The following is a 25,117-nucleotide window of genomic DNA, read 5'->3' on the forward strand; positions in this document are numbered from 1 at the left end:
TCGCTCCACAAACCTTTTATTCCCACTGGGATATTGCCAAATATCCATTGTTGGAGCCAGAGAGTAATTCGGCACAGTGGGAAGAAGGTAATAACAGAGCCAAGCCCTCCTGTCCACTGTCGAGGTTTACTTCAGAATCTGTTGCTGCACAACAGCCTGGGCAGAAACATCAATGCACCAAAGGAAGGTCATTAACCTGAAATGTTAACACTGTTTCTCTTTCCACAGATACTGCAAGACCTGCTGAGTATATCCATCTTTTTTCTTCTTAATTTCAGATTTCCAGCATTTTGCCTTTTTATCAGTGCATATATTTACTCCTTAAACAAGAATCACTGATAAATATTGTAGCACCCCAATTAAAATTAGCTTGTTCAGCACAAACTGTGAATAAACTATCTAATTTAGTTTAGCTACTCTTGAGTCAGGAGTCTTTGGAATGGTCTTCCCCAAAAGGCAGTGGAGTCTTTGAATATTTTAGAGGCAGAGGTAGATAGATTTTTGATAAGCAAGGGGGTGAAATATTATCAGGGATAGGCAGGAATGTGGATTTGGGGATTCAATCAGATCAGCCATGATGTAATGGAATGGCAGCGCAAGCTCGAGGGGCTGACTGGTCTACCACTGCTCCTAATTTGTATGTTTGTATGTACTCTAAGATTACTGAGCTATTGATATGTTTTTAATTAGAAACACGAGGGAAGCACCAGCCGGAAGTCAGTAACTTGTTATATCCTTCCTTTTACTTTATAGCAGTATCCTAGTACCCCACCCCCACATCCTATGTACCGTTATGCCTTTCAGAGTACAAATTTGTGATAAATGCCTAAATATTCCGGAGTCAACCCCAAGGAACATGTTGAGTAATAATTTGCCTAGTGGCTCACTCCCTGTGGAGAAGCACCTCATTGCTCATTATATCTTCATAATGAGCTATTTGAATTGAAGAATCACAATGTGAGGATGGTGAGGCTCAAACTGATATTAACCTGTTCTGTGCAGTATGTTATTACATTCGCACAGAGATCTTCCACTTCTTGGATATTCTATAAGCTTTTTGTTTGACGCAGCAGAATATGTCTTTAGTAGCCACCTGTTATGAAGTGTTGCTGTCTTAATGAACTGGATAGGAATTTTAACAATTAGTGGGTTGAGGTTGTCTCATAGGTTAAAATGCAAACAATCTAAAATAAGAAACAAACCCTCCTTGAAATTACCCACTGATAGTTTTGGGACAAGGGGCAGAGAACCTATCCACTTGTGGGTATAGGGTTGGTCATTTAAATATTAAAATGTGACTGCCTTCCTTTGAACAGTCAGTCTCTTTTAAACCTATGTAGGTCAGGTTTGAAGAGAAACTCAGCACTTTAAAGCAGGCTACAAGGGTTGCATCCGTGGGGTAAACACTTTCAAGCACTACTTGTGGTCTTTGAGGAACAGGAGAATTTTTTGAATGGCCAACAAACTACCCAATAAATACTAGCACAATACGTCTGCTCTTCCAACAGAATCAGGATCCTCCAGACTATTAAACCTCTGCCAATAGTGGGGCCCTCAGGCCCTAGCCTATCACGATGTGCACCACTGGGCCAACCCTTCCCCCACCTCCCACCTACAATGATCTATTTTTCTCTCACTCTCCCAATAGGCCTATCCTATCTGCTATGTTTTTTTTTAATGAAGAATTGGAAGTGGAAACGGTGGAAGGGGGTGTGAAATTGAAAACTTTTCTTTAGATGAAACACGGTGAGAATGTAGAAACCTCTGCCACAACTCACTGAGTCCATGGATTATTTTAAAACAGAATTAAGATAGTTTCTTTAAAAATAGAAATATTAAATGCTATGGGATATGAGGAGCAGAATGGTATTAGACTCGCATGACTTACGTGAAGTGAAGCATTCGCACCGACTTGAGGGACTGAAATTATGGGCTGAATCTTCTGGACATAAACAATCGTAGGTTCAATTCTTTAATCCTCCAGCTAGTCAATCATGCTGCCTCTGGGTTGGAACATAGAAAAAAATGTAAAGTAGTCCTACAATTAAATTCCACCAGACAATCAAGAAACCTATTTTTGTGGATTTCCTGACTGCACAACAGATCCTGTCTGCCACCCGCCTCCAGGCTAAAGTCCAGACCAGAGGTTTGTGAAAATGTCATGGGACACCCCCCTTTGGCCACGTGCCCGAGCCTGAAACTGCACCAATTTAATCCCCGGCAGCCTATAAGCACCCCCTGACCTCTGACCCCTCTGACCAGGGTGGCCGTGGACTGAGTCCGTAGTCGCCATGCCAGCATCCTGACCGGCAATAGGTGGTTAGTTCCACGCCGTCGAGAACTCGGCCAGTCGGGAGTAGGCCTCTGGCAATGCCCCCCCCCCCCCCCCCCCCCCCCCCCCGCCCCGGCAGCGTGGCGTAGTCCACAGTCATGCCGATTTTCGGGCCTGGAGAATCGCCGGACCGGCGCCGGGCCCGATTACGGTGTGAAAGTGGATTCTCCGCCCCCGCGCCGGTCGCAATTTCGGCACGGGACTGCGGGGAATCCAGCCCCTTGTGTCTCACCCTGCAAACGTACATTGTCAGATGCAAGGCTGCAATGATGAATGCTGTGCATTATGTTTTAAACAGTAATAGTTCATAAATACTATGATTTGGTGTGTAAGGCCATCGGAATTATGTGCTTATTCATCTGTTTTTTTCTGATTAAACCATGCAACTGGAACAGGTTGTACTTTCCTGCCTTTTGTGAAGTGAGAGTTAGTAATGTAGTCATTCGACCACCAGTAACCTCAATTAAAATTTTTAATCTTCCGAAGGCAATTCATGGACAGCAACAGATGGACAGCTTAGTTTAGGTGTGTGTAAAGGGATTAAAATACTGTCCAGAGAAATAAATACTTCTTAATGCAAAACTCATCCAAATTTCACTTAAAATTACTTCTCACAGTTTAAATAAAACTAGTTAAAGTCAGCATAACTTGAATGAGGAAAGAGGGTGCAGTATCATTGGGATGGTCTTCACCAGAACTGTGCTGGGCCAGTGTCTTGGCAAGTATATAACTCAGGCAGCAAAGAGGGCTTTAAATCTAATCGTTGGGTAATAAAGTGTATGAACTAGTGGCACAAATAAAGATACAGTAAAATTTCTGTTACCCAGCATGTGTAGGGAGTGTGTGGTATCAATTAATCAAAAATGCTAGTTACCTAAGAGGTTCCTTATCTTGAATCAAAAAACTCATTGGTGACCTCGTGGGTGTTGAGATCTTGTGAGAGGTCGGGAGCATACAAAAATAGTGTGTGATGCCAAACAATGTGGTGTTGCAGAACAATGGGAAGCTAAGAGAGAATGAGAGCAGGCTACCTATTAATTAACAACTACTCATTAATTTGGCAGTTTTTCATGGTTATGTGAGAGTGGGACTGGCAGGTTGTTTGTTGACGATCTAAAGTGGGAATGCAAGCTGTGAGGAGGACAGAAAGAGTTGGAGACAAGTTAAATGAATGGGTAACAAGGTGGCAGACAGAGTATGATGTTGGGAAGTGTGAGGTTATTTAATTAGGTCATAAGTATAAAAGGCGTGAAACTTGCAAATATTGATGTACAGAGAGACTTAAGTGTACTCGAACACAGATGACTAAAGGTTAGCATACAGGGACAGCAAGCAATAAAAAAAAAACAAATGGCATATTTCCTTTAATGCAAGGAATTGGAGTACAAGAGTACGTAGGTCTTGCTGCAATTATACACGACTTTAGTGAGACCACACCTGGAGTACTGTGTATAATTTTGGTCTCCATATTTAAGGAACAATATACTTGCATTGTAGCGAAGGTTCATTAAGTTGGTCTTCGGGGTGAGACAATTGTTCTGCGATGAGATGCTGTGTAAATTGGGTCCATATTCTCTCGAGTATAGAAGAATGAGTGGCGATCTCATTGAATTGTTCAAGATTATGAAGGCACTAGACAGGTAGATACCAAGACGTTGTTTCCCCTGCCTGGGGCATCTGAGATAAGGAGACACAGTTTCAGGATAAGGGTTTGACCATTTCGTCTGTGATGGGAAATTTCTTCACGCATAGGTTTGAGAATCTTGCAATTCTCTGCCCTATAATTGAATATATTTAAGGCTGATAGAGACAAGTTTTTGGTTATTCAGGGAATCAAGGAAAATGGAGTTGAGGCTCAAGATCTGGGACCTCAGAGGTAAGTATAGCTTCTGTGGCGGTAGAAAGACATAGCCGGGCACAGCCCCCAGCACCGGTAGGCACTGCCAGGTTCACACTGTGACGTGGGGTAGTGCTGGGGCAGAACCTTAATGGGAGCCCCATTGGTGGGCAGGGGTGCATATATGTGTGATCAGTGGGATGGGGGAGGAGGGGCGGAAAGCAGACATTGAGTGGGGAGAGATCTGCCAGTGATGACTGTCAGGGTGGGGTGGGAGAGCCCTGAGACCTCCAGATGTGGCTTGGGAGCCGTTCGACTGCAGCGCTGGTCGTGGTGCCTCTAAAGATGGTGCCCCGATGTACTTGAAGCTAGTTCCCAGCTCCAAACGTCCCTGCCCAGAATGATGTTAACTAAGCTCACTCACTTTCTCTCCCCAAGAGGCTCAAGATTCCATGAGAAATCCCGTCAATGGTTTTTCTCGCCAGGACTGACACTTTGCCATTTTTTGGTAAGAATATACTCACAGTTTATTTTTGCCTGATATAGAGTGGCATACTCCTCTTGTAATTAATAAATTCTTTTGGTTTAAATGCAGGCTGGCATAACATAATCTTAAAATTAGAATGCGGTAATTGAGGAATGAAATCAGCTTGAGATTTTCACACACAAGATAGTGGAAATCTTAGAATAAAGGCTTTGGATGCTGCAGATCATTTTAATTTTTCAGCACAGATTGGTAGATTATGGTTAAGTAGAGCTATCAAACAATCTGGAACAAAGCGACCAACTGGAGCTGAAGTATAGTCTAATTATGATCTAACAGAATAGTGGAACAGACTTGAGGGGTTGAATGGCCTATTCCTGACCTCTGTCCTAAATGTGCCGAGATATTGCTGGAATCTAATCAACTAAACTTGCACGGATTGCATTGCAGTGAGGTCTGTCCCATATAATTGTGAACAAATGAAATACAGAAAGTTCAAAGGGGAGGTCAAAAAGCACACTAGAGAAGCAAAGAGGGGTACATAGTAAAGACTGCCAGCTAAAATAAAGGGGAATCCCAAAGTCTTCTATGGGCATACAAATAGTAAAATAAGAGTAGGGTCAATTAGGGACCTAAAATGGAATTTAAACATGGAAGCAGGGGGATGGCTGAGGTATTAAATGAATACTTTGCATCTGTCTTTACCAAGGAGGTAGATGCTACCAAGGCCACGACACAGAGGAGGAAACACTGTTACTGGAAGGATTCAAAATTGATTCGGAAGTTTTGGATATACTATTGATACATAAAGTTGACACGGCACCAGAACCGGATGAAATGCATCCAAGGATAGTCAAGGAATTGAGTGTGGAAATTGCTGGGGTGCTGGCCATAATATTTCAGTATTCCTAGACTCGAGGGAAATGCCACCAGCCTGAAGGTTTGAAAATGTTATGCCCTTGTTCAAAAAAGGTTTCAAGGATGAACCCAGCAATTACTGACCAGTTAGTTTACCTTCATTCATGGGAAACTTCTGGAGACAATTATTTTGGGTAGAATTGGTAAACGCATGGAAAAATGTTGGTTGATTAGGAACAGCCAGCATGGATTCTAAAGGGGAAATAGTATTTAGTTAACTTGCTGGAGTTTTTTGAAGAGTTAACAGAATGAGGCGATGAGAATAATGCTGTTGATGTGGTGCACATGGATTTTCAAAAGGCATTCAATACAGTCACAGTCAGAAAAGTTATAGCGCATGGAATCAAAGGGATATTTTTTGGGCCGGAGGCCGGTTTGTAGCAGTGTTCCCAGGGGTCAATATTGGGACTCCTGCTTTTCCTAATGTGTATTAATGATCTAGATCTTGGTGAGCAGGGGACAGTTTCAAAGTTTGTGGATGATTCAAAACTTGGAAGCATTGTAAACTGTGAGGAGGATACTGTAGAACTTCAAAAAGACAAGTTAGTGAAGTGGGCAGACAGGTGGCAGATGAAATGGTTCACTCAACCTAAAACTTTACTTTTCCTAGTCCCTTCCATTTACTCCCCCCCCAACAACAAAAATCTCTTCACTGGTTGGAGTAATACCTCACGCAAAGCAAGATGTTATGGTTTTGGACAATCGTCTCAACCCCAGATCATTGTTGCATGAGTTCCTGACCACCGTCTACAAGGTTAAAAACCAGGATCGTGATGGAATGCTCTCCACTCTTGTACGAGTGCAACTCAAATAACACTCAAGAAGCTCATCACCATCTAGTCAAAGAAGTCCCCGATCTTAAACATTTTCTCCCTCCAACACTGATACACAGTAGCAATAGTGTATACCATCCACAAGATGCAGTGCAGCAACTCATAAGCCTCTTTCAACAGCAACTTTCAAATCCACAATTTCTACAACCAAGAAGGAAAAGAGCAGAAGATGCAATGAACACCACCAGCTGCAAGCTCACCTCCAAGCCACACATTCTTCCATGGAAATCCCACCTGTTGCTGGGTCAAAATCCTAGAAGTCTTTCCGTAACAGTACTATGAACTGCAGTGGTTCAAGAAGGGACACACCACCATATTTTCAAAAGTTGGTTAAGGATGGACAGGAAATGCTAGCTTTGCCAATGACGTTCACATCCCAAGAACAGATAAAAATAAATAGACAAACAACAGACATAGATTTAAACTCTCACTTGTTGCATAGCCAGTCTCGGCAACTTCTGTTGGATGGCAAGGCGAGTCGTATAACTCGGCATTAAATGTGAGTGTAGTGTCATCGTTGTCTTGTCATGCAGTCTGTCCCCTGAATGATGCCTCCATCTGTTCAGGAATTTTAGCAGAATCTACTTGGATCACCTAAAAATCAACCACAGAACTTTGGATGTCTAAGCATATGTTTCATACTCGGCAAGCCATTCTGGTAGCTACTGTTCCAAGATCAGTATTTCCTTATTAGCTAACAGATGGATATGTACTTTTATGTTGATAAATGGAACAATTTTAATATCACACCAAAGTTTTATTTACACACTCTTGTAGATTAAACTGAGCAGATGAATTCTGAGTAGTGTCATATGTTATGGTATCATGTTCACAGTCAAGAGGATTGAGAAACTGCATACAGAAATTTCACGCTTTTAAAGTACAGTTAATATGTGTTAACAAAGCAGTCACTATGTTTGGAAATTGAATGTATGTTTACCATGTAAATACATTACTTTCAGTCTGCAAATCCAGATGAGCGCAGAGGAAGCCGGCCTCGTTCAATGGTACGATCCTTCACGATGCCATCAACTCCAAGACCTCTATCAGTTGCGTCAGTCTCCTCCATGTCATCTGACAGTACCCCGTCAAGGCCTGGTTCTGATGGGTATGTTTTAGAGAACGTATAATTATCTTTTGAGAAATTTGGCAGATATGGAAGACAACAGTTGTTGCAAAATAAATGAATATTCATGTGCATTATGAGCTTTTCCATAGCAAAGCGTTGTGCCTGAAAATGAGGGGGAGAAATAGAGCTACAAGGCCCCAAAATTCAGTTGCTGAGAATTTAAATTTATTGTTTTATAATCAAAAAATTTCATCGTCAAAAATGATAGCTGTACAGATCTTTGGAGGAACAGAGTTTGAATCCTTGAGAAGAATTTTAAGTGACAGTAATTAAGAAATCAGAATAGAGCGAAAGGAAAATGGAATGTATTTTAGGCTATTATACAGGATGAGTCATGAGGAAAGAAAGCATATTTCATAGGGCAGAAAAATAAAATCAATACGAAGGCAGTTTAATAAGGAAGTTAGACTAAACTGAAAAAGAAACACAAATATTTAAAAAAGATAAAGGGAAACAACAGTGAGATGGACTGGAATTCATTCTGCATTCTGTGACCCAAGGATGGAGGAAAATGTATTTGTAGTGCCAAAGGAAAATAGAGACAGATCACACAGGTCAAGATGATTCTAGAAAGGTAACGATGAGAGTCAAAAGAAGTTCAAAGGTCAGGTGTGTCCATTAAAGGATAAATGAGGTAAAAGCTGTTATAGATCATCAGGATAGGGGTGACACGTTGAAGACATTCTTCTCATCAGTTTCCACAAGGAGGACTAATGATGATGATGATAATGGTAGACAAACTCTAATCGTAGCAAATGGGACCAATCAATCCCGCAACCTTTGAGAAATGAATACTAATCTATTAAAATGTTGTTGAAAGGCAAGCGAAAGATGTACTTGATTTCGTAATGTTTCCTCATGGTTCCATCTGTAGGGACTCAGATTATAATCTTTGTATAACTGCTAACTACTGGTCATATAATGATTTTTGATTGTAAACTGGAACAACAAAGAAAGATATGAAATTGGTTTCAAAATTTGGCTTGGTTAAAATCAACAAGTTTTCAAATTCCAAAGTGTCACAAGGCGTAAAATATATATACAAGGTTTAACTGTTCGGTTCAATTTGGAATTAAAGGTACATGATAAGAAGGAAATTAATTTTGACTATTGCTTACAAAAGTCTAATTTTGCTTACGAAAGTCTAATTTATTTCTTGTGTCTAATTTAGATAGCCTTGATGCTTTTATCTATATCATTTATAATCTAGTAAGAAGTCTTACAACACCAGGTTAAAGTCCAACAGGTTTGTTTCAAACACGAGCTTTCGGAGCACGGCTCCTTCTTCACCTGAAGAAGGAGCCGTGCTCCGAAAGCTCGTGTTTGAAACAAACCTGTTGGACTTTAACCTGGTGTTGTAAGACTTCTTACTGTGCTCACCCCAGTCCAACGCCGGCATCTCCACATCATTTATAATCTAAGCATTATTCTACAGTACAGTGTTACTGAAAACACCAAACTCATTTTAAATAATCCTGTTCTGGCACATGTACATAAAATGGTGATTTATTTTTTTAAATAAAATTGGTGAAAATATTGTACTTATTTTTGATATTCACATCAGAATAATAGCATGTTTCAGAATGTACTGCAAGATGCTATCATTCAGTTTTCTGAGCAGAGTTACCCGGCCCGCCAGCCACGTGTTTCTCAGTCGAGCTCAGTTGGCTGACGGCGGGATTCTTATGTTCCACTGATTGTCAATGGGATTTCCTATTATAACCACCGCACCCCACCACAAAACCCCACTGGCAGGGCTGCACTGCCGGCAGGAAAATTGAATCGTAATGACCGGAGAATTCCGACCATTATCACTAATAGTAATGACAGCATTAAAATAATGCAGTATGGAAAATCCAGGTATGAGTGCTAACCTTTGCAAAACTACTGCATTTTCACCAAAATAAGAAAGAATATGTTTAAGATTTGAAATTATAAAATAAAAACTGGTTGACGTTGTTTGAATTGTAATATGTTGCACTGGAGTTTTACCAAATACCATCAGAAACAGTTTGTACCAGAAATATTTCTTATTCTCTAAATTGCATTAATATAAACAGGCTTTTGGATAGCGAGTTTCTTTATTTCTTTTGAAAAAACATTTTTTTTATTATTCAATGTTGTTTATTTTAGATTTATTCTTGAGCCTCTTCTTCCAAAGAAGATGCACTCAAGATCTCAGGATAAATTGGATAGGGATGAAATGGACAAAGACAAGAGAGAGCGCAAAAAGGAGAAAAGGAATAGCAGACATCAAGAAATGTTTGACAAAGAATTTAAAACTACTGATATTTCTGGCCAGTCTACAGAGGCTGTGATTCTCTCTGAAACGGTAATTGCAAGATAATTTGAGAACTGGAATTCTGTCGACTTGTGAATAAAGTAACTGTCATGTAAATATTCAGTGTTCCACCTGACCACTTAAAATGCAAGTTCCGAAAACGATGAGATAATTAGGCGTAACTGTTTTAATGATTGCAAGAAACATTTAGCATTGCACTTTGTAAGTACACATGAGGTAACGTAACAGTAGGAAACTGAGCAGTTGACATTGAAGATGTAATGTAAATTGCTATCGACAATTTTCTATATTTTAAACCTTCACTTTATGTCACTTTTTTAGGATTTTTTTTGAGTAGTGAACTATAACAAGTTTAATGCCATAATCAGATTGTCAACAAGGGATAATGGATTCACATTAAGTTTTCAAAACAAAGTTGTTTTTGCAAGGACAACAGAGATAATGAGGATGCACAAGCGCTGAGGACAAGAAAATCCCAGCTAAGTGACTAAGTACATGAAAAATGCATCCACCATTGATGGATGATGAAAACAGCACTGATAAGTCGAACAGATTACAAAGGAGACGGTTTAGATCCCCATCAGCTAGGCTTGCAAATTGTTTTGTAAAGCAACATGCACCTTGGAGAGGGTCAATTCTTCCTCCTCGTGTGCGAGGCTTAGTCTCATCCAATTTAAGGTTCTGCATCGGGCCCATATGTCTGTGACTTGGATGAGCAGGTTCTTTGGGGGTGAAGACAGGTGCACCAGGTGTTCGGGGAGTCCAGCGAATCATGCCCATATGTTCTGGGCATGCCCGGCACCGGAATAATTCTGGAAGGGGGTGGCGTGGACGGTGTCGAGGGTAGTTGGATCCAGGGTCAAACCAAGTTGGGTACTCGCGATTTTTTGAGTTGCGGCAGAAGTTGAGTGCAGGAGGCGAAAGAGGCCGGTGTTTTGGCCTTTGCGTCCCTAGTAGCCCGGCGGAGGATCTTGATGCAGTGGAAAGATGCGAGGCCCCCAAGTGTGGAGACCTGGATCAGTGACATGGCGGGATTTATAAAATTGGAGAGGGTCAAATTTGCCCTGAGAGGATCAGTACAAGGGTTCTATAAACGGTGACAGCCTTTTCTGGACTTTCTGGCTCAAAGATAGGTATCTTGGTCAATAGCAGCAGCAACCCGGAGAAGGGGGGGGGGGGGGGGGGGGGGGGGAGGGTGTTCTTTATTATTGTTTCCATTTTTTTCTATGGTTATTTAACTTAATATTGTGCTAATTTAAGTTGTTGTTAATATGTTTTCCTGTTCATTGAGGATAGGCGAATGTTTATGACTGTTGTCATTATTGTTATTGTTGGTATTTTATTGCAGTTCGTTGTTATATAAATACAAAATTTTTCACTAAAAATTATTTATTTTTTTAAAAATAAGGTCTAACCATGCTGGGCATTAGCTTCCCATCAAACATGTGAGAACCAAGAAAATGCAGGGCGGCACGGTAGTACAGTCGTTAGCACTTGCTTCACAGCTCCAGGGTCCCAGGTTCGATTCCAGGCTTGGGTCACTGTCTGTGCAGAGTCTGCACGTTCTCCCTGTGTCTGTAGGGGTTTTCTCTGGGTGCTCCGGTTTCCTCTCACAAGTCCCAAAAGATGTGCTATTAAGTGAAATGAACATTCTGAATTTGCCATCTGTGTACCCGAACAGGCGCCGGAATGTGGCGACTAGCGGCGTTTCACAGTAACTTCATTGCAGTGTTAATGTTTGATTGCAGTGTTAATGTAAGCCTACTTGTGACAATAAAGATTATTATTAACATCCTGTCTATGATCAGAGATCCCATTTAACCATTTTGTGTTTATATGGTGTGTAGTGTTTCTGTTTTAAAATTAAGTTTTGCACCTTGTCTGATAAAGTTATTGCTACCTGTAGTGATTTTATTTCGAGTTTTATGAATTTACTGTAATAGTGAGCATTAAGCTAGATATGTATGGAATAAAAACCTGATGAGATTGCATTATAATAGGAACTAAACTCAGGTGCGATCAAAAACAATTTGTTATATTGTTGGCCCTACTATTACATGAAATAGGTTGAGATAAAATGGAGATTTGAGGTTTTGCCTTTCCAGTATTTTCCTCTCTTTTCCTGAAAGTTGTTGCTCCGATTGAGTGTACTTCCAGAAGCACTATCAGTCCTCAAGTATATTCCAATTTCTCATATGTCAGCCCAGGGCTGGGATTCTCTGGCCTCCCAGCCGCGTGTTTTTCAGCAGCGGGAGGCAGCTGGCAGCAGGCTTTACACTTTCTGCCGCTGTCAATGGGATTTCCCATTGAAGTCACCCCACGTCACCAGGAACCCCGTGGAGGGGGTGCGTTGCCAGCGGGACCAGAGATTCTCACCAGCCACCATCCTGAACAGCCAGAGAATTCTGGCCCAAGTGATATGTGTTCATTGATTATAATATGGTGATGACATCATACTCAAATCCAATCAACTCTGAAGCAAGATCTTTTGAATGATTCTTTCTCCTGTATTGGAACACTAAAATAAATTGAAACATCCGTACCGGTATCCTTACTGAGATCTAAGTAATAAATAACATCGAAGTTGGGACTTCCTGGTCTGCCTGGCCCATTACAGCAATGCAAGTACCCATAAATCGAGAATCCTTAGGACATCAGAATTGTGATTTTAATGCCACAGTATTAAGTTACCACTGTGCAAGAAATGTATTACATCAGCAAAGTAGCAAACCCTGACCTTCTGGAAATTCACCTGTCATTATGAAAAGCCATTCAGGCAATGATTTCATTCAAAGTGTAGTTCTTTTCATAATATAACTTGTGTCTTGTTTCCAGATTAGTCCATTAAGGCCACAAAGACCAAAGAGCCAGGTGATTAGTATAATGGCACCTGAAAAACGGTTTACTTCATCACCAGTGTCAACTCCAGGAACTCCCAAAGCCAAGTTAACATTTTCCTTACAGCCTGGCCTGAGTAAGTACTGTGATGTATCTCAGAAGTAATTACACTGACCTGCATATTTTGTTTTTCATGATATATTGCACTGATTTTTAAGGGAAGATATAAACATGTTTTGCCGAAATATAAATAGTTTCATTCATCAGGCAACGCACATTCTATACTAGTCCTCACAGTGAACTGGAGAGCTTTTAAAGACCTTAAGACACAATACAACCCGTCCGTACACCAGCAACCATATAGTTCAACGTGTCAGATTCTCTACATACCCGTCAGTTTTCAACAGTGAAGCAACCAAAGTATCTAGTTCCAAATTCAATAGCCAAATAGTTAAATACGTCTGCCAATGTGTTCTTCAGTAAGAAGTCTTACAACACCAGGTTAAAGTCCAAGAGGTTTGTTTCAAACACTAGCTTTTGGAGCACTGCTCCTTCCTCAGCTGAATGAGGTAGAAGCAGTGCTCTGAAAGCTCGTGTTTGAAACAAACCTGTTGGACTTTAACCTGGTGTTGTAAGACTTCTTACTGTGCTCACCCCAGTCCAACGCCGGGATCTCCACATCATAATGTATTTTTCAACATTCTAAGTCCGGTCTCAGAAATAGGAGGAGGAGGTGATTCGACCCTTTGAGCCTGCTCCACGATTCAATATGATCTAACTCAACTCCATATTCCCGTACTATTCCCATCTCCCATCAAGTCTGAGGATTTGTCAAAAGTCAGTTTGAAAGAAGTAGCAGCCAGAATATACCATTCATCCCTTCGAGCCTGCTCCACCATTCAGTAAGATGATTCATCATGGTTGATCTGATTCCAGTCTCAATTCACTTTCCTGTCTGCACTATGAGCTAGAGAATTCCAAAGATTAACTTTTTTAAATTTAGAGTATCCAATTTTTTCATAGTGGGCTCATGCCTGCTACCCCCAACAGTAAGAGGGTGACCCAAAGCCCCCCACCAGAGACCCCCTAATGTGAGAGAGTAGCACCAGGAACCTCCTAATTAGAGAGACCCCCTAATTAGAGAGACCCCACAAGTAACCCCCTAATTAGAGAGACTCCCACAGAGACCATCTAATTAGAAAGACTCTCACCAGAGACCCCACAGAAGAGAGAACCCTGTCGGGAAGCACTCCGAAAAAGAGGCCCCTGCCTGGAAGCTAGAGAGCAGTCCAGACAGAGGCAGTGAAAAAAAGCATTGCTTCAAAACTCACCTGTGCATTACACCTACTGGCTCAGGCAGTGGAAGCAGCACCTATCAGTTCCTGGAAAGAAATAAACAGTCAGCTGGGTTTAAACCTCCTCAGATCTTTGATCAGCAAGCCTTTCATTCATATCTCTGTGAAATTGCTTTCACTAGGTTGTGATTGACAGCTTCCACACACACCCAGCTGTCTGCATTGTTTTATTTATCTCCCTTCACATTTGAGTGGCTTTGAAGTACCCAGTTGTGAAACTAACCACAATGTTTACAAACATCTAACTATGATTGACAGCTCCTGGACCACTCAAAGACAGTTAAGTGCTTTCTGTAGAGAAAAAGAGGAATTGAGAGCACTTAAAGCACTTAACTGGTTAGTTTCACAGCAGAGTACTTAAAAGCCACTCATGGTGAAGTTTTAAAGCAGTGGGACGGAATTCTCCGCAACGGCCTGGGCGCCTGACGTCATTAGGTGCCGCCGGCCGCGTCATTCTTGGCCCGGCGGCCGAGTTCCCTGCAACGGTCGCTCCTCGCCCCCTATTGTGTCTCTCTCCCCCCCCCCCCCCCCCCCCCCCCGGGGGCTAGGAGCGGCGTTGCGGGGAACTCGGCCGCCGGGCCGTGATTGATGCGGCCGACGGCGCCTAATGACGTCAGGCGCCCATGCACAGGTTGGCCGGCACCAACCCACGCATGCGCGGTTGCCGTCTTCCCCTCCGCTGCCCCGCAAGACGTGGCGGCTTGATCTTGCGGGGCGGCGGAGGGGAAAGTGCGTCTCTTGGAGACGCCAGCCCGACGATCGGTGGGCACCGATCGTGGGCCAGTCCCCTCCCGAGCACGGCCGTGGTGCTCGGTCCCCTCTCCGCCCCCCCCCCCCCCCCCCCCCCCACAGGCCCCAAACTCACCTTTTGCGATATGTTCATGCCGGCAGCGACCAGGTGTGGTTGCCGCCGGCGTGAACAGGTCAGGAACGGCAGGCCGCTCGGCCCATCCAGGCCGGAGAATCGCGGGTCGCCGTAAAAAACGTGATTCCAAACGCGACACGCCATTTTGGGGGGGTGGGAGAATTAGTGCCAGTGCAGCCCTCCAGCGATTCTCCCACCCGGCCTGGGCAGCAGTGAATCGCGCCCGTGATCTTTTTCAATGCCTCTGTCTGGACTGATCTCTAGCTTCCAGGCAGAGATCTTTCTTATGGATAACTTTCAGGAAGGGGCCTCTCTTATCTCGGCTTTGAGGATGGGTTCTCTCTTATGGGGGACTTCCAGGCAGGTGTCTCTCTTATGATGGTTGGGGGAGGGGGGCGGTTTCTGATGGAGGTCTCTCTAATAAGGGGGTCTCTGGTGTGTGTCTCTCTAATTGGGAGGGTCTCTAGTGAAGGTCTTTCTGATTAGCGGGTCCCTGAAGGAGGTCTCTGGTGGGTCCGCCTCTAATTGGGATTCTGTGGTGGGTGTATCTGGTGGGGTTAGGGAGGACAGCTCTTACATTGGGGGGGAGGGGGGAGTGGCCCTCCGACAGACTTTGAGGGCATCTCCTTGAAAGAGCTACCCCCTTGGCCCACCATGAGATCCACAGAATCATAGCCACGTTTGTCAAGACCTGCACCAAACCTTGCCCACTTGATTCCCGCCCCGAGGACCCAGAGGATCACGTGGGCCTAGAGAATATCGTGATCAGCCCATTAATAAGATAGAAATGAGTGTTACTGACCCATTTGCATCTTCCCGCTAGCGTGGGGCACGAACCTCAATCCCGACGCCAACAGGGAACCAGAGCATCAGAACTGGACTGCGAACTCTGCCCGACTGCGAATCGCCCTTCCGGCGTCGCGAGACGGAGAATCTAGCCCTCGGTCTCTTTTCAGTGGAATATAAAGGTTAAGAGGATATCTCATAGAAGTATTCAGTGTTATTAGATGTTTCAATAAGGTAGGGTGTTAGAAACATGTATAACTTTAAGTTTCATTTATATTTATATTTGTGTTAAAGCTGGAATAGACTTTTATTTTCATTTATTTTTTTGTGAGCTTGGAAGTCTGGAGGGTCTCCTTGCAAAAAGGACTGGCTTTCCAGATTTGTTTGTGTATATGTATTTTTTATGTTTTGCAACCCTTGAAACATAGAGATGGGTTTCAAAGGGGCTGGTAGTTAAGTGATTTGGAAAAAAGACACAAAGTAGAAAAAACTGTTGTTGCCTAGCAGCAGGGGTGCAGTAACATACAGAGATACAGGAAAAGGCAGAAAATAAGTTTAGAGTGTGAATGTCGGAGTGCGATGGCAGATAAGCTCCTACCTACGTCTTAGGAATTCTAAGCTCTCTGATAAGTAATGCTGGGGGACAGAGTTTAGGGAACTCGTGTTTGATCTCCACTTGGTAATCGTAAGTTTATAGTGTGGTTTTGGGTGTCTCAGTGAGAGATACCAGCTGGGGAAAATGCATCTAATAATTGCTCAGAACACCACTAGAACTTAGTAACTGGGCCAGCCCAAGTAAGACGCCTCGGTATTATGATTGTGGTAAATCTTCACTAGGTTTTTGTGTTCGTAAGGATGTTGCTGGAATAAAAAAAATAGTGTGAGCTTGAATTATTTTTTTGATGATTGTATTCAGATCTTACCAACTTTTTTGTCTGGTGTAATTTTTTTATCTTCCTATGTCTGATAAATGTTTAGTGTTTTAGGTTAAAAGTTCATCCGTAAACTGTGATTTGTTCAGTACATTTCTTCCCATGGTTTCTTAAAAACAGCAAAAAAAAAGTCAGGATCTATCAAACCAGGTTTCAATCTGGGACCTGACTTGTCCAATATTAACATCAGCTGGGATTGTGACAAGGGGAAAAAGTGATTTCCTCCAATGGGTGTGTAAGTGGTGTACAGGGCAATAGGAGCAGTAAGGAGCATTTATTTTCAAATAGAGAACTGTTGGGAATTGGAATGTCCTACCTGGAATAGCACTGGGAACTAAGTCCATAACTACCCACATTTTTCTGTCATTGTCCATGTTGATTTATTGAACCTTGGTTTTATTGCAAACTAACTCACTTGTGAATGCATTGACCTGGAAATTATAGGCTTTTTGATGGCGACCATTACTCACTGAATCTGACCGTGTCTGCAGATTTACACAAAAGTCCTGAAGTCTGTCTTTTACTACTATGCCACAGGCTGCACAGTGGACCACCATCAGCGAAACAAGCTGATCTGATAATGTCCTGTTTCCCTTTCTTATGTCACTGTTAGAAACGTCATAAAAAGTTGTCTTGTTAATTGAAGTGTAGCTGTGTTTATAATCTGAGCAATAACTACTGCTGAACAAACAATCTGGCCCTGAAAAATATGTGAATGTCCTTAACTATCTCCATTATTCATTTTACGTAAAATTAATAAAACATGATTTGATTATTAATGCTTTTCATTTCCTGGTTCGCTGTCTGAGAATATTCTTCAATGTAATTGACTGCTTGAGCAACATGGTGACATCACTGCAGCTTGAAAAACAGCAAGAAAATTAAAGTTCTCACAACAGAGATTGCTTGTTCTGTCAATGGGACTTCTTTTGAGCTCAGCAGCATGCACCCTTGCTTCACCACTAACCACAAAATCCAGCTCATAGAAGGTGGGGAGGGGGTTTCCACCCCCATTTTTGGCAGGCAGGAAAGCCGAAGGGTGGACAATCAAAGGAAGTCCCAAAATGTCATTTGCGTTGGCGGGCTTTCTGTTGAGATAGTCCCGGCCATGATGTCATGTCGGTAAGGTTTAAAAACAATCCTGACAAACGGAGACCTGTCGAGTGGCTTCCACAGATAAATACAGCCCTCAGGGAGAGGGTCATGCCTGAGCAGCACCCTAATGCCGATGCAGAGTAGGGCTTCCATTGGAACGGTCCTTCAGAGAGAGGGTGGGTGGCAGTGAAGCTGGGATCCCATGTCCGTGGGAGGGAGGGGGCAGTCTTTTTAAACTTTAAAAAAATATATTTAGAGTACCCAATTATTTTTTCCAATTAAGGGGCAATTTAGCGTGTTCAATCCACCTACCTTGCACATCTTTGGGTTGTGGGGACGAAACCCACGCAAACACGGGGAGAATGTGCAAACTCCACACGAACAGTGACCCAGAGCCGGGATCGAACCTGGGACCTCGGCGCTGTGAGACTGCAGTGCTAACCCACTGCGCCACCGTGCTGCCCTTTTAAAGAAAAACTTTTGATTGGGCAACTGCCAATCTCTTGGAAACCATGGTTGCTAAATGAGCCCATCCAGCCAGCATGATGTCAATAGGACCTGCTACAACTTTTTTCCGACGTGTTTGAAAATACGGTGAGGAAACCTGGCCAGTAAGCTGGCGGGCTGCCCTCTACTTTTTCCACCAGAGACAACACTTTTTTTTTAAATCAAAAAGTTCCACCCATGGTGTATGAATTCTGCACATAGAGTAGCACAGTGAAGCTCAAGACTGAAATCCATGACATAATATTGTGGCTACGAGCTCATGTTACAGCAATAATTATATTGTTTTGCTATTTCTTTAATTAGCACTCTCCATGATTAATTTTACCATGCAAGAATAATTTGTAATAGAATCATCAAAACAATTGGGAAGAAGCCTATAATTTCAAATATTTTGCTCCTTTGATTTGTTTAATTAAACATGGATGTTCGTATTTATTGAAAACGTAATAACTGACAGAAAGAAAACTTGTTAGGAAGTAATTTTATTTGGAGGCAGCATTGATCAAACAATGTGTCTATGTTTATGAGAGAGAAATAGCAAGACATTGTGCCTGTATATACGTATAAAATGGAAATGATGGAAAGAAATGTAGAAAAAAAAATCTTTCTTTTGCAAGTTCAGGTACGGGACAAGTAAAACTGAGCAAGGGAGAGATTTAGGGCGCGATTTTATGGCCAGCTGCTTTTCGGGCTCCCAAAGCCTCGCGAGATGTAAATCCCATCCATTGTGGATGGGATCACGTTTTTAGCAAATCTTCAAATTAAAACGAGACAGAAAGTTGCAGATTCCCTTGTTTTTTTTTGTTTATAAATTTTAGAGTGCCCAATTCATTTTTTCCAATTAAGGGGCAATTTAGTGAGACCAATCCACCTACCCTGCACATCTTTGGGTTGTGGGGCGAAACCCACGCAAACACGGGGAGAATGTGCAAACTCCACACGGACAGTGACCCAGAGCCGGGATCGAACCTGGGACCTCGGCGCCGTGAGGCAACAGGGATAACCCACTGCATCACCGTGCTGCCCAGATTCCCTTGTTACCCGAGATGTGGGATCAATTCCCTTTGCCTCAGAGACCTCGGGTGAGCGCCGTTCAGTATTGGTATCCACAAGCGAGGACCAGGCGGAACGGCACTCGTGGTGGTCTCCCAGGGGATCGGAGACCCCAGGTGCATGCCCTTTGGGCAAGGTGGTACCCTGACACTGCTGGTGCCACCTGGGCACCCTGACAGGACCACCCATTGCCAGCCAGGCACTGTAAGAGTGCTAGATTGGCACTACCAAGGTGCCATGTTGCCTTTTTTTTTGCGTGGTTGCAATTGGGCCGTGAGTGCCCAGTGTGTGTGTTAGGGGAAGTGCAGGGGGACCCAGGGATCCTTACATAGTGTGTTGAGACTGGGGGATTTGAGGGTCGCGTCAGGAGCCTCTGAAATCGGGATACCATTTAAAAACGGCATTCCACTCTCTTGCTACACTGAGGAGTTCTGGCGTGCGGTGCTTCTCAGTGAACAAAACGGGGCTAAATGCAGCCTCGGCCGTGCATTCCCCGCTGAAGCCCCTTATCAAACACCAATGGTGTTTTATAGCCTTGTGTTTCTCGGTGCTGCAAGTGCCAGGAAACACGCGGCTAAACACGCTTGCTATGGGACTTTGTTCCAATTTAGTAAAATCGTGCCCATATATATTCATCAAATTTAAAAGAACAATTCCAGCTACATATGATACATTTTCTGAAGTGTATGGGAAAAAATTCAGCATCATTTAGAGATCAATATAGAAGGAATAATTCAAAATGATTCAAATTAAGACATTCTGTAAAGTTCCTACGGTTTTATTATTCAGATTAAAATTAGTTACATCGAGTTGAGCTAATAAAAACATTTTGTGGTGTAGCTAGAAGTATTATTTGATATGATGTGGAGATGACGGCATTGGACTGGGGTGAGCACAGTAAGAAGTCTCACAACACCAGGTTAAAAGTCCAACAGGTTTGTTTCAAACACGAGCTTTTGGAGCACTGCCTCTACCTCATTCACCTGAGGAAGGAGCAGTGCTCCGAAAGCCAGTGTTTGAAACAAACCTGTTGGACTTTAACCTGGTGTTCTAAGACTTCTTACTATTATTTGATAGAATTAAGTCACTTGCCATATTTTTCTGTTGCTGACTAAATTTGAGTAGAATTTCATGAGTGACTCTTGGAGCATATGGTGCTCTTTGTAAGAAATTTTGATTCTTTATGTTGATTTTGCTCCAGAATAATGGGCGCGATCTACTTCCTTTTCACACCGGCGGGATATTATGAGGAGTGCAGTCACCAGGAAATTCCATTGCACCAACGGGGTTGGTAAATCCCGCTGGCAGCCGCTGCCGAAAAACACACGGCGGGTTGGCCAGTAAATCCCGCCCAACATTTTCGCAGGATACGTTAAGCTGCTTGCAGATGTGTTATATTCTTGAATATTGCTTATAATTTAAATATTTACTTGCCTATTTGTATATTATTCTGTTAGGCTAGCTTGTGTCTCTCAGGAAGTAATCAAAAAGTTGCATTTTACAATATATTTTTGTTTCCAGAAGAAAATGTTCTAACCCAAATAGATCATGATTGAAATTCCAATATAACTTCAATCTGTTATTTCTAGATGTGGATCTTAATGGCGCAGATAATTCTGAGCAGACTGGAATACCACCTCCTCTTCCTGTTAAAGGCAACAGTGGTGATTACGGAACACTGACTGAAAGTCAGGAACTCACCATTTCCATCACACCACCCCTACATCAACCCAGGGTAAACACTACCTAAAGTTAACGAGCAAGAGTTTGCCTGTTCTTTATATTTTTTTAATCGGACTTTCTGTCTGCTGAAAAATGTTCAATTTAATATTTCCAATAAGTTTATTTAAACACAATTGAACACTTTACCATGTTACTGGAATAAAACTGTAAGTTACAAGTTATTTGCTCAATAAATTGATACGAAACAACCTTAACTAATATTGCAAAACTAATCTTAAATTAACCACTTAAAATGTATTGAACCTTCTTTTGAACCACAAAAAACTAATAATCGTAGAAATGTAACCAAACTTCAAAAATTACTCAATAAAACTGATTGTGTATTTCGATAAATATGTTGGTCCACAAATTGCTGTAGCAGAGCAGAGGGGGTTAGTTAAATGCTAAATCAGGTCGGAAAAGAAGAAAATGGAGAAATAAAAGTTGGATGAAGAAAGACGAAAGTGGCTGAAAGAAAACAATTAAAGAACTAGAATAATTTCAAATGTTACATTTTAATTAAAATGTGATAGGATAGGAATAGTAATGCTTGTAATAGTACACTTTCAGAGCCAGGACGTAATTAATATTTATCACATGGTAAAAGGCTATTTAGACTGAAATAGACAAAACTTAACTTGCTCCGACAAATTAAATTAATATCTACTGTATAAATATAGCAATATTAAGCCATTCACTGCCTTTCAGTGGTGAGACAGAAAGAGGAATGCCATTTTTGCAAAACTTACAAAGCAACTCTGACACCAACCTTTGGATCTCCAAGTTTAACTGCACATCTGCCCCTCACTTGAGGTTGCAGTATCATTGCACATAGGTCCTCACCATTATTTTCAAAGTAATTTCTGATCTAATGTGTTCTGTATAATGGAAAATCTACTGTGTTTAATGGTTTAAAAAATAATTAGCAAAAATCAATACTGTGTTTTATCCTGGTGTACTTGCAACTTTGTCATAATTTGATGACATTAAATATATTTAAGGCCATTCACCACTCAATATTTAATTTAAGGCACGGTCACTACTGGAGATTCTGTAAATGAGAAATGAACAGCTCACCAAAGTGATTTTCTTTCCAACAGCTCCCGCCACCTCTACCGAGCAAGACACCTCCCCCTCCTCCTCCAAAGACAACTCGGAAGCAAACATCAGTGGATTCTGGGATTGTGCAGTACTGATGCTGTATCCAATACCAATTCCAGCCTACACTGTTCTGTTACAAGAGACAGAAAATGCAGCCTGTCCATCCCTTTGCCTTTCAAACTGAGGGAACATACACAATTATTCACCTCGTTTAGGTCTCTACACAGTCAAATAAGGAGACAAAAAATATGTACTTTAGCCAACAGATTCTGCTGCTGAGTTTTAAATATTAACTAATACATACATACACATAAAACTTTTAAACAGCTGAAATGTTATATTTAAAATTTCTTTTGTGCTCTTAAGATTGAAAATATTGCATAGTGGATCAAAATTCCTGGCATTTGGTTTGGAGATTGATTTTGTGGTCAGTAAAAAATTGATGTTGCTCATTACTAACTTTGAAGGGAGATGTCCACAAAGGTCTAACAATCTCGGCATAATTTTCACCTTTCCTGACATTAGTTTGAATTTGAGGCCAAGTAAAGGGATTCACCAGGTGTCCAACAACAGTGATAACATTAAACAGGGTGGGATGTGGAAGCCTTTTGTCTCATATGATAATGGTTTGTGCATGATAGCCAGCAAAGCATTGCCTGGTGTGACTCAGAAGCCCCAATGTGGCACGGCAGTCCCTGCTGCATTTGCTGCAACGGAAAACCGTGGACTAAGACGGTGCAGAAGAAAGTGGCCTCTGTTTTCTCTGGCCCTCTTAGTCAGCTTTTATTTCTGCTCACCTCTTCCAATGCCCTTCCAAACAGTTTGCCTCCAGAATTCAGAGCCGTCAGTGACTGTTTCCCAGTTATCAATGTCAGTATCTGCCATCTTCACATCTCACTTGCAGGTGCCCTTGTAGCAGAGGTATGAATGCCCAGAGGCCAGGACCCAGTAACTAGTTCACTGTACAGTAAGTTTTTTTGCCTAGCATATGCTGTCCAGGCCTCACCACTGTAAACAGTGCACTGAGGACACAGGCTTAATAGATTTGCAGTTTGGTGTTCAGTCAGGTTGCTATTGTTCCACATCTTTTACACAGCTTGGATGTACCAGTTGCAGCTGTTGAAGTGTTTGTGTTGATTTCAGTATCAAGTGACAGATTGCTAGTGATTGTGGAGCCTAGATATGTGAAGCTATCAATCTCAGTGTCATATTGTCAATGCTGATAGATGGCGGTGGGGCAACATCCCAAACCATAGCATTTGTCCTCCTGATGCTGATAGTCAAGCCAAACTCATCATGGCTTAAGAAAGTCTGTCCATTTGCTGCAAAAGGACTCTCAAAAAAAAGGATAAACAGCTAATTACACTGAAGGATTCTTTCAGCAACTAACCCGGAAGCACTGATTATCCTTCATTTATTTTAATTTCTCAGAGAGTGAAGTAAATGTTTGGGACATGCATATTAAAAGCTGAAATACCATAAACATTAAAATAAGTCATATTAAAATCTAGGAATTTTGATCAGAATGGAAAAAGTGATATTGCACAAATGCAAAATTAGTTATCCAGGGTGAGAGACGTTCTTTAAACAATTAAGTTGCACCTCATTACCAACGTATAATATTTTAGAGGGTTTTAACAGTGATAGTACAGTGTAAGAGGGGAATTTTTCATCAGTTCAGTGATTTCTAACTGATTACAGTCTGCAGGGACTTCGGCAGTGCACTCTATGAAGAAACATAGATTCACTGACAGCATCTTCTGGATTTGCACATTTAACTTTCCATTTGCAGATTCCAGAGATTGTTGCCAGTTTCACAGGAGTAATGATAGCAAATACTGATATTTTCACTAACATTGCCACTGCAAAATCCGGACCAATGACTTGTATTGGAAGCTCATGAATATATTACTTTTCTTGGTTTCAATTTATATAGTTATTCAACAATTAATTCATTCTCGAGATATAAAATTTTGCTTACTTTTCAAAGAAGACGGGTAAAGTAATAGCCTTTGATGAAACAAATTACTGCTTTGTCCATTGAGTGTAATCATTATGTACAGAAGTTTGTATATATATATGAAGCTGAAAATTTTAAAACTCATTTTATGATGTCAACATTTATTACAATTGCTTAGTATAATTCTGCAAATGGCTTTATTCCTAATAAGTGCTTTTAGATTTTGAAGCTTATTGACTGTAAACTATTGGTCATATTTTGCTAAAAGTTCTTTTCATTTTATTTAATAGGGTCAAAATGGGAAATGGAATATGCCAGCTAACTCTTTTTACAGTTCTTTTGTTATGATTTTATGATTTCTAAAATGTAATTTTTAGCATTTTCTGTAATCATGATATGAGTGAAACTAGTTTAATCAATTCACTGACTCCCAAAATAAAAACAAAAATGCTGAACGTTTTAGTGACTGACATTTTCAACATCTATTAATTAGATTTGCTTTGCCTGGTTTCTCCCTCAGTTCTGAATAAGTGTCACTCTTGGTCTGTATACTTGCAGATTTGAAAAGTCAATGTTATTTGACAATCCAAGTGTAAGAGTTTCCAATTTTGGCTTTATTGTTCAGGGTGAGTACAGAACCTGAAAGATCAGATTTTGAATTAATTAAGTATTTTAGTGAAGATCTGTCTTCCAAATTCATAGATTTCCTTTTTGTTTTCAGAGGCAAACTATAAATAACATAATCCTGGTTAGAGAACAAAACAGCAATTATTGAAGAGAATATTTGGTGCGGAACGATAGGTGTAATTATCTAGACAAAAGCACAAGTGCGTATCTTGATCAGCTGTTCCATTAAAGGTCATACAAATTGTGTGCATGTTAGCGTCCCAAGATTGGGTCAGTTTTATCAACAGATTTGAGGGAGTTATTGGATTAGTTTTTTCCACTCGGCAGTAAAATAAAGCCTTTTGGGACTCCGTGAAAGACAGACAAGATAGCCCAAAGCTCAGTGGAGACAAACCAATGCAGTAACTTAATAAGAGGTTCTGAAATGGGCGTGAGCTAAGA

At 41.5% G+C, this 25,117-nt stretch overlaps 1 protein-coding gene across 1 annotated transcript in view; it reads left to right on the forward strand.

The window, feature by feature from the left end:
- dock1 (dedicator of cytokinesis 1) overlaps window positions 1-24,508 on the forward strand; it is a 763,650-nt gene extending 739,142 nt beyond the window's left edge. Inside the window, 5 exon segments of the mRNA XM_038821673.1 lie at window positions 7,367-7,512; window positions 9,667-9,865; window positions 12,671-12,809; window positions 20,856-21,001; window positions 22,089-24,508. Coding sequence (XP_038677601.1) covers window positions 7,367-7,512; window positions 9,667-9,865; window positions 12,671-12,809; window positions 20,856-21,001; window positions 22,089-22,184 — 726 coding nt within the window. The 3' untranslated portion in view covers window positions 22,185-24,508.
- The last annotated feature ends 609 nt before the right edge of the window (window positions 24,509-25,117 follow it).

This window comes from Scyliorhinus canicula, chromosome 16 (genome assembly GCF_902713615.1).
Source record: "Scyliorhinus canicula chromosome 16, sScyCan1.1, whole genome shotgun sequence".
Lineage (NCBI taxonomy): Eukaryota > Metazoa > Chordata > Chondrichthyes > Carcharhiniformes > Scyliorhinidae > Scyliorhinus > Scyliorhinus canicula.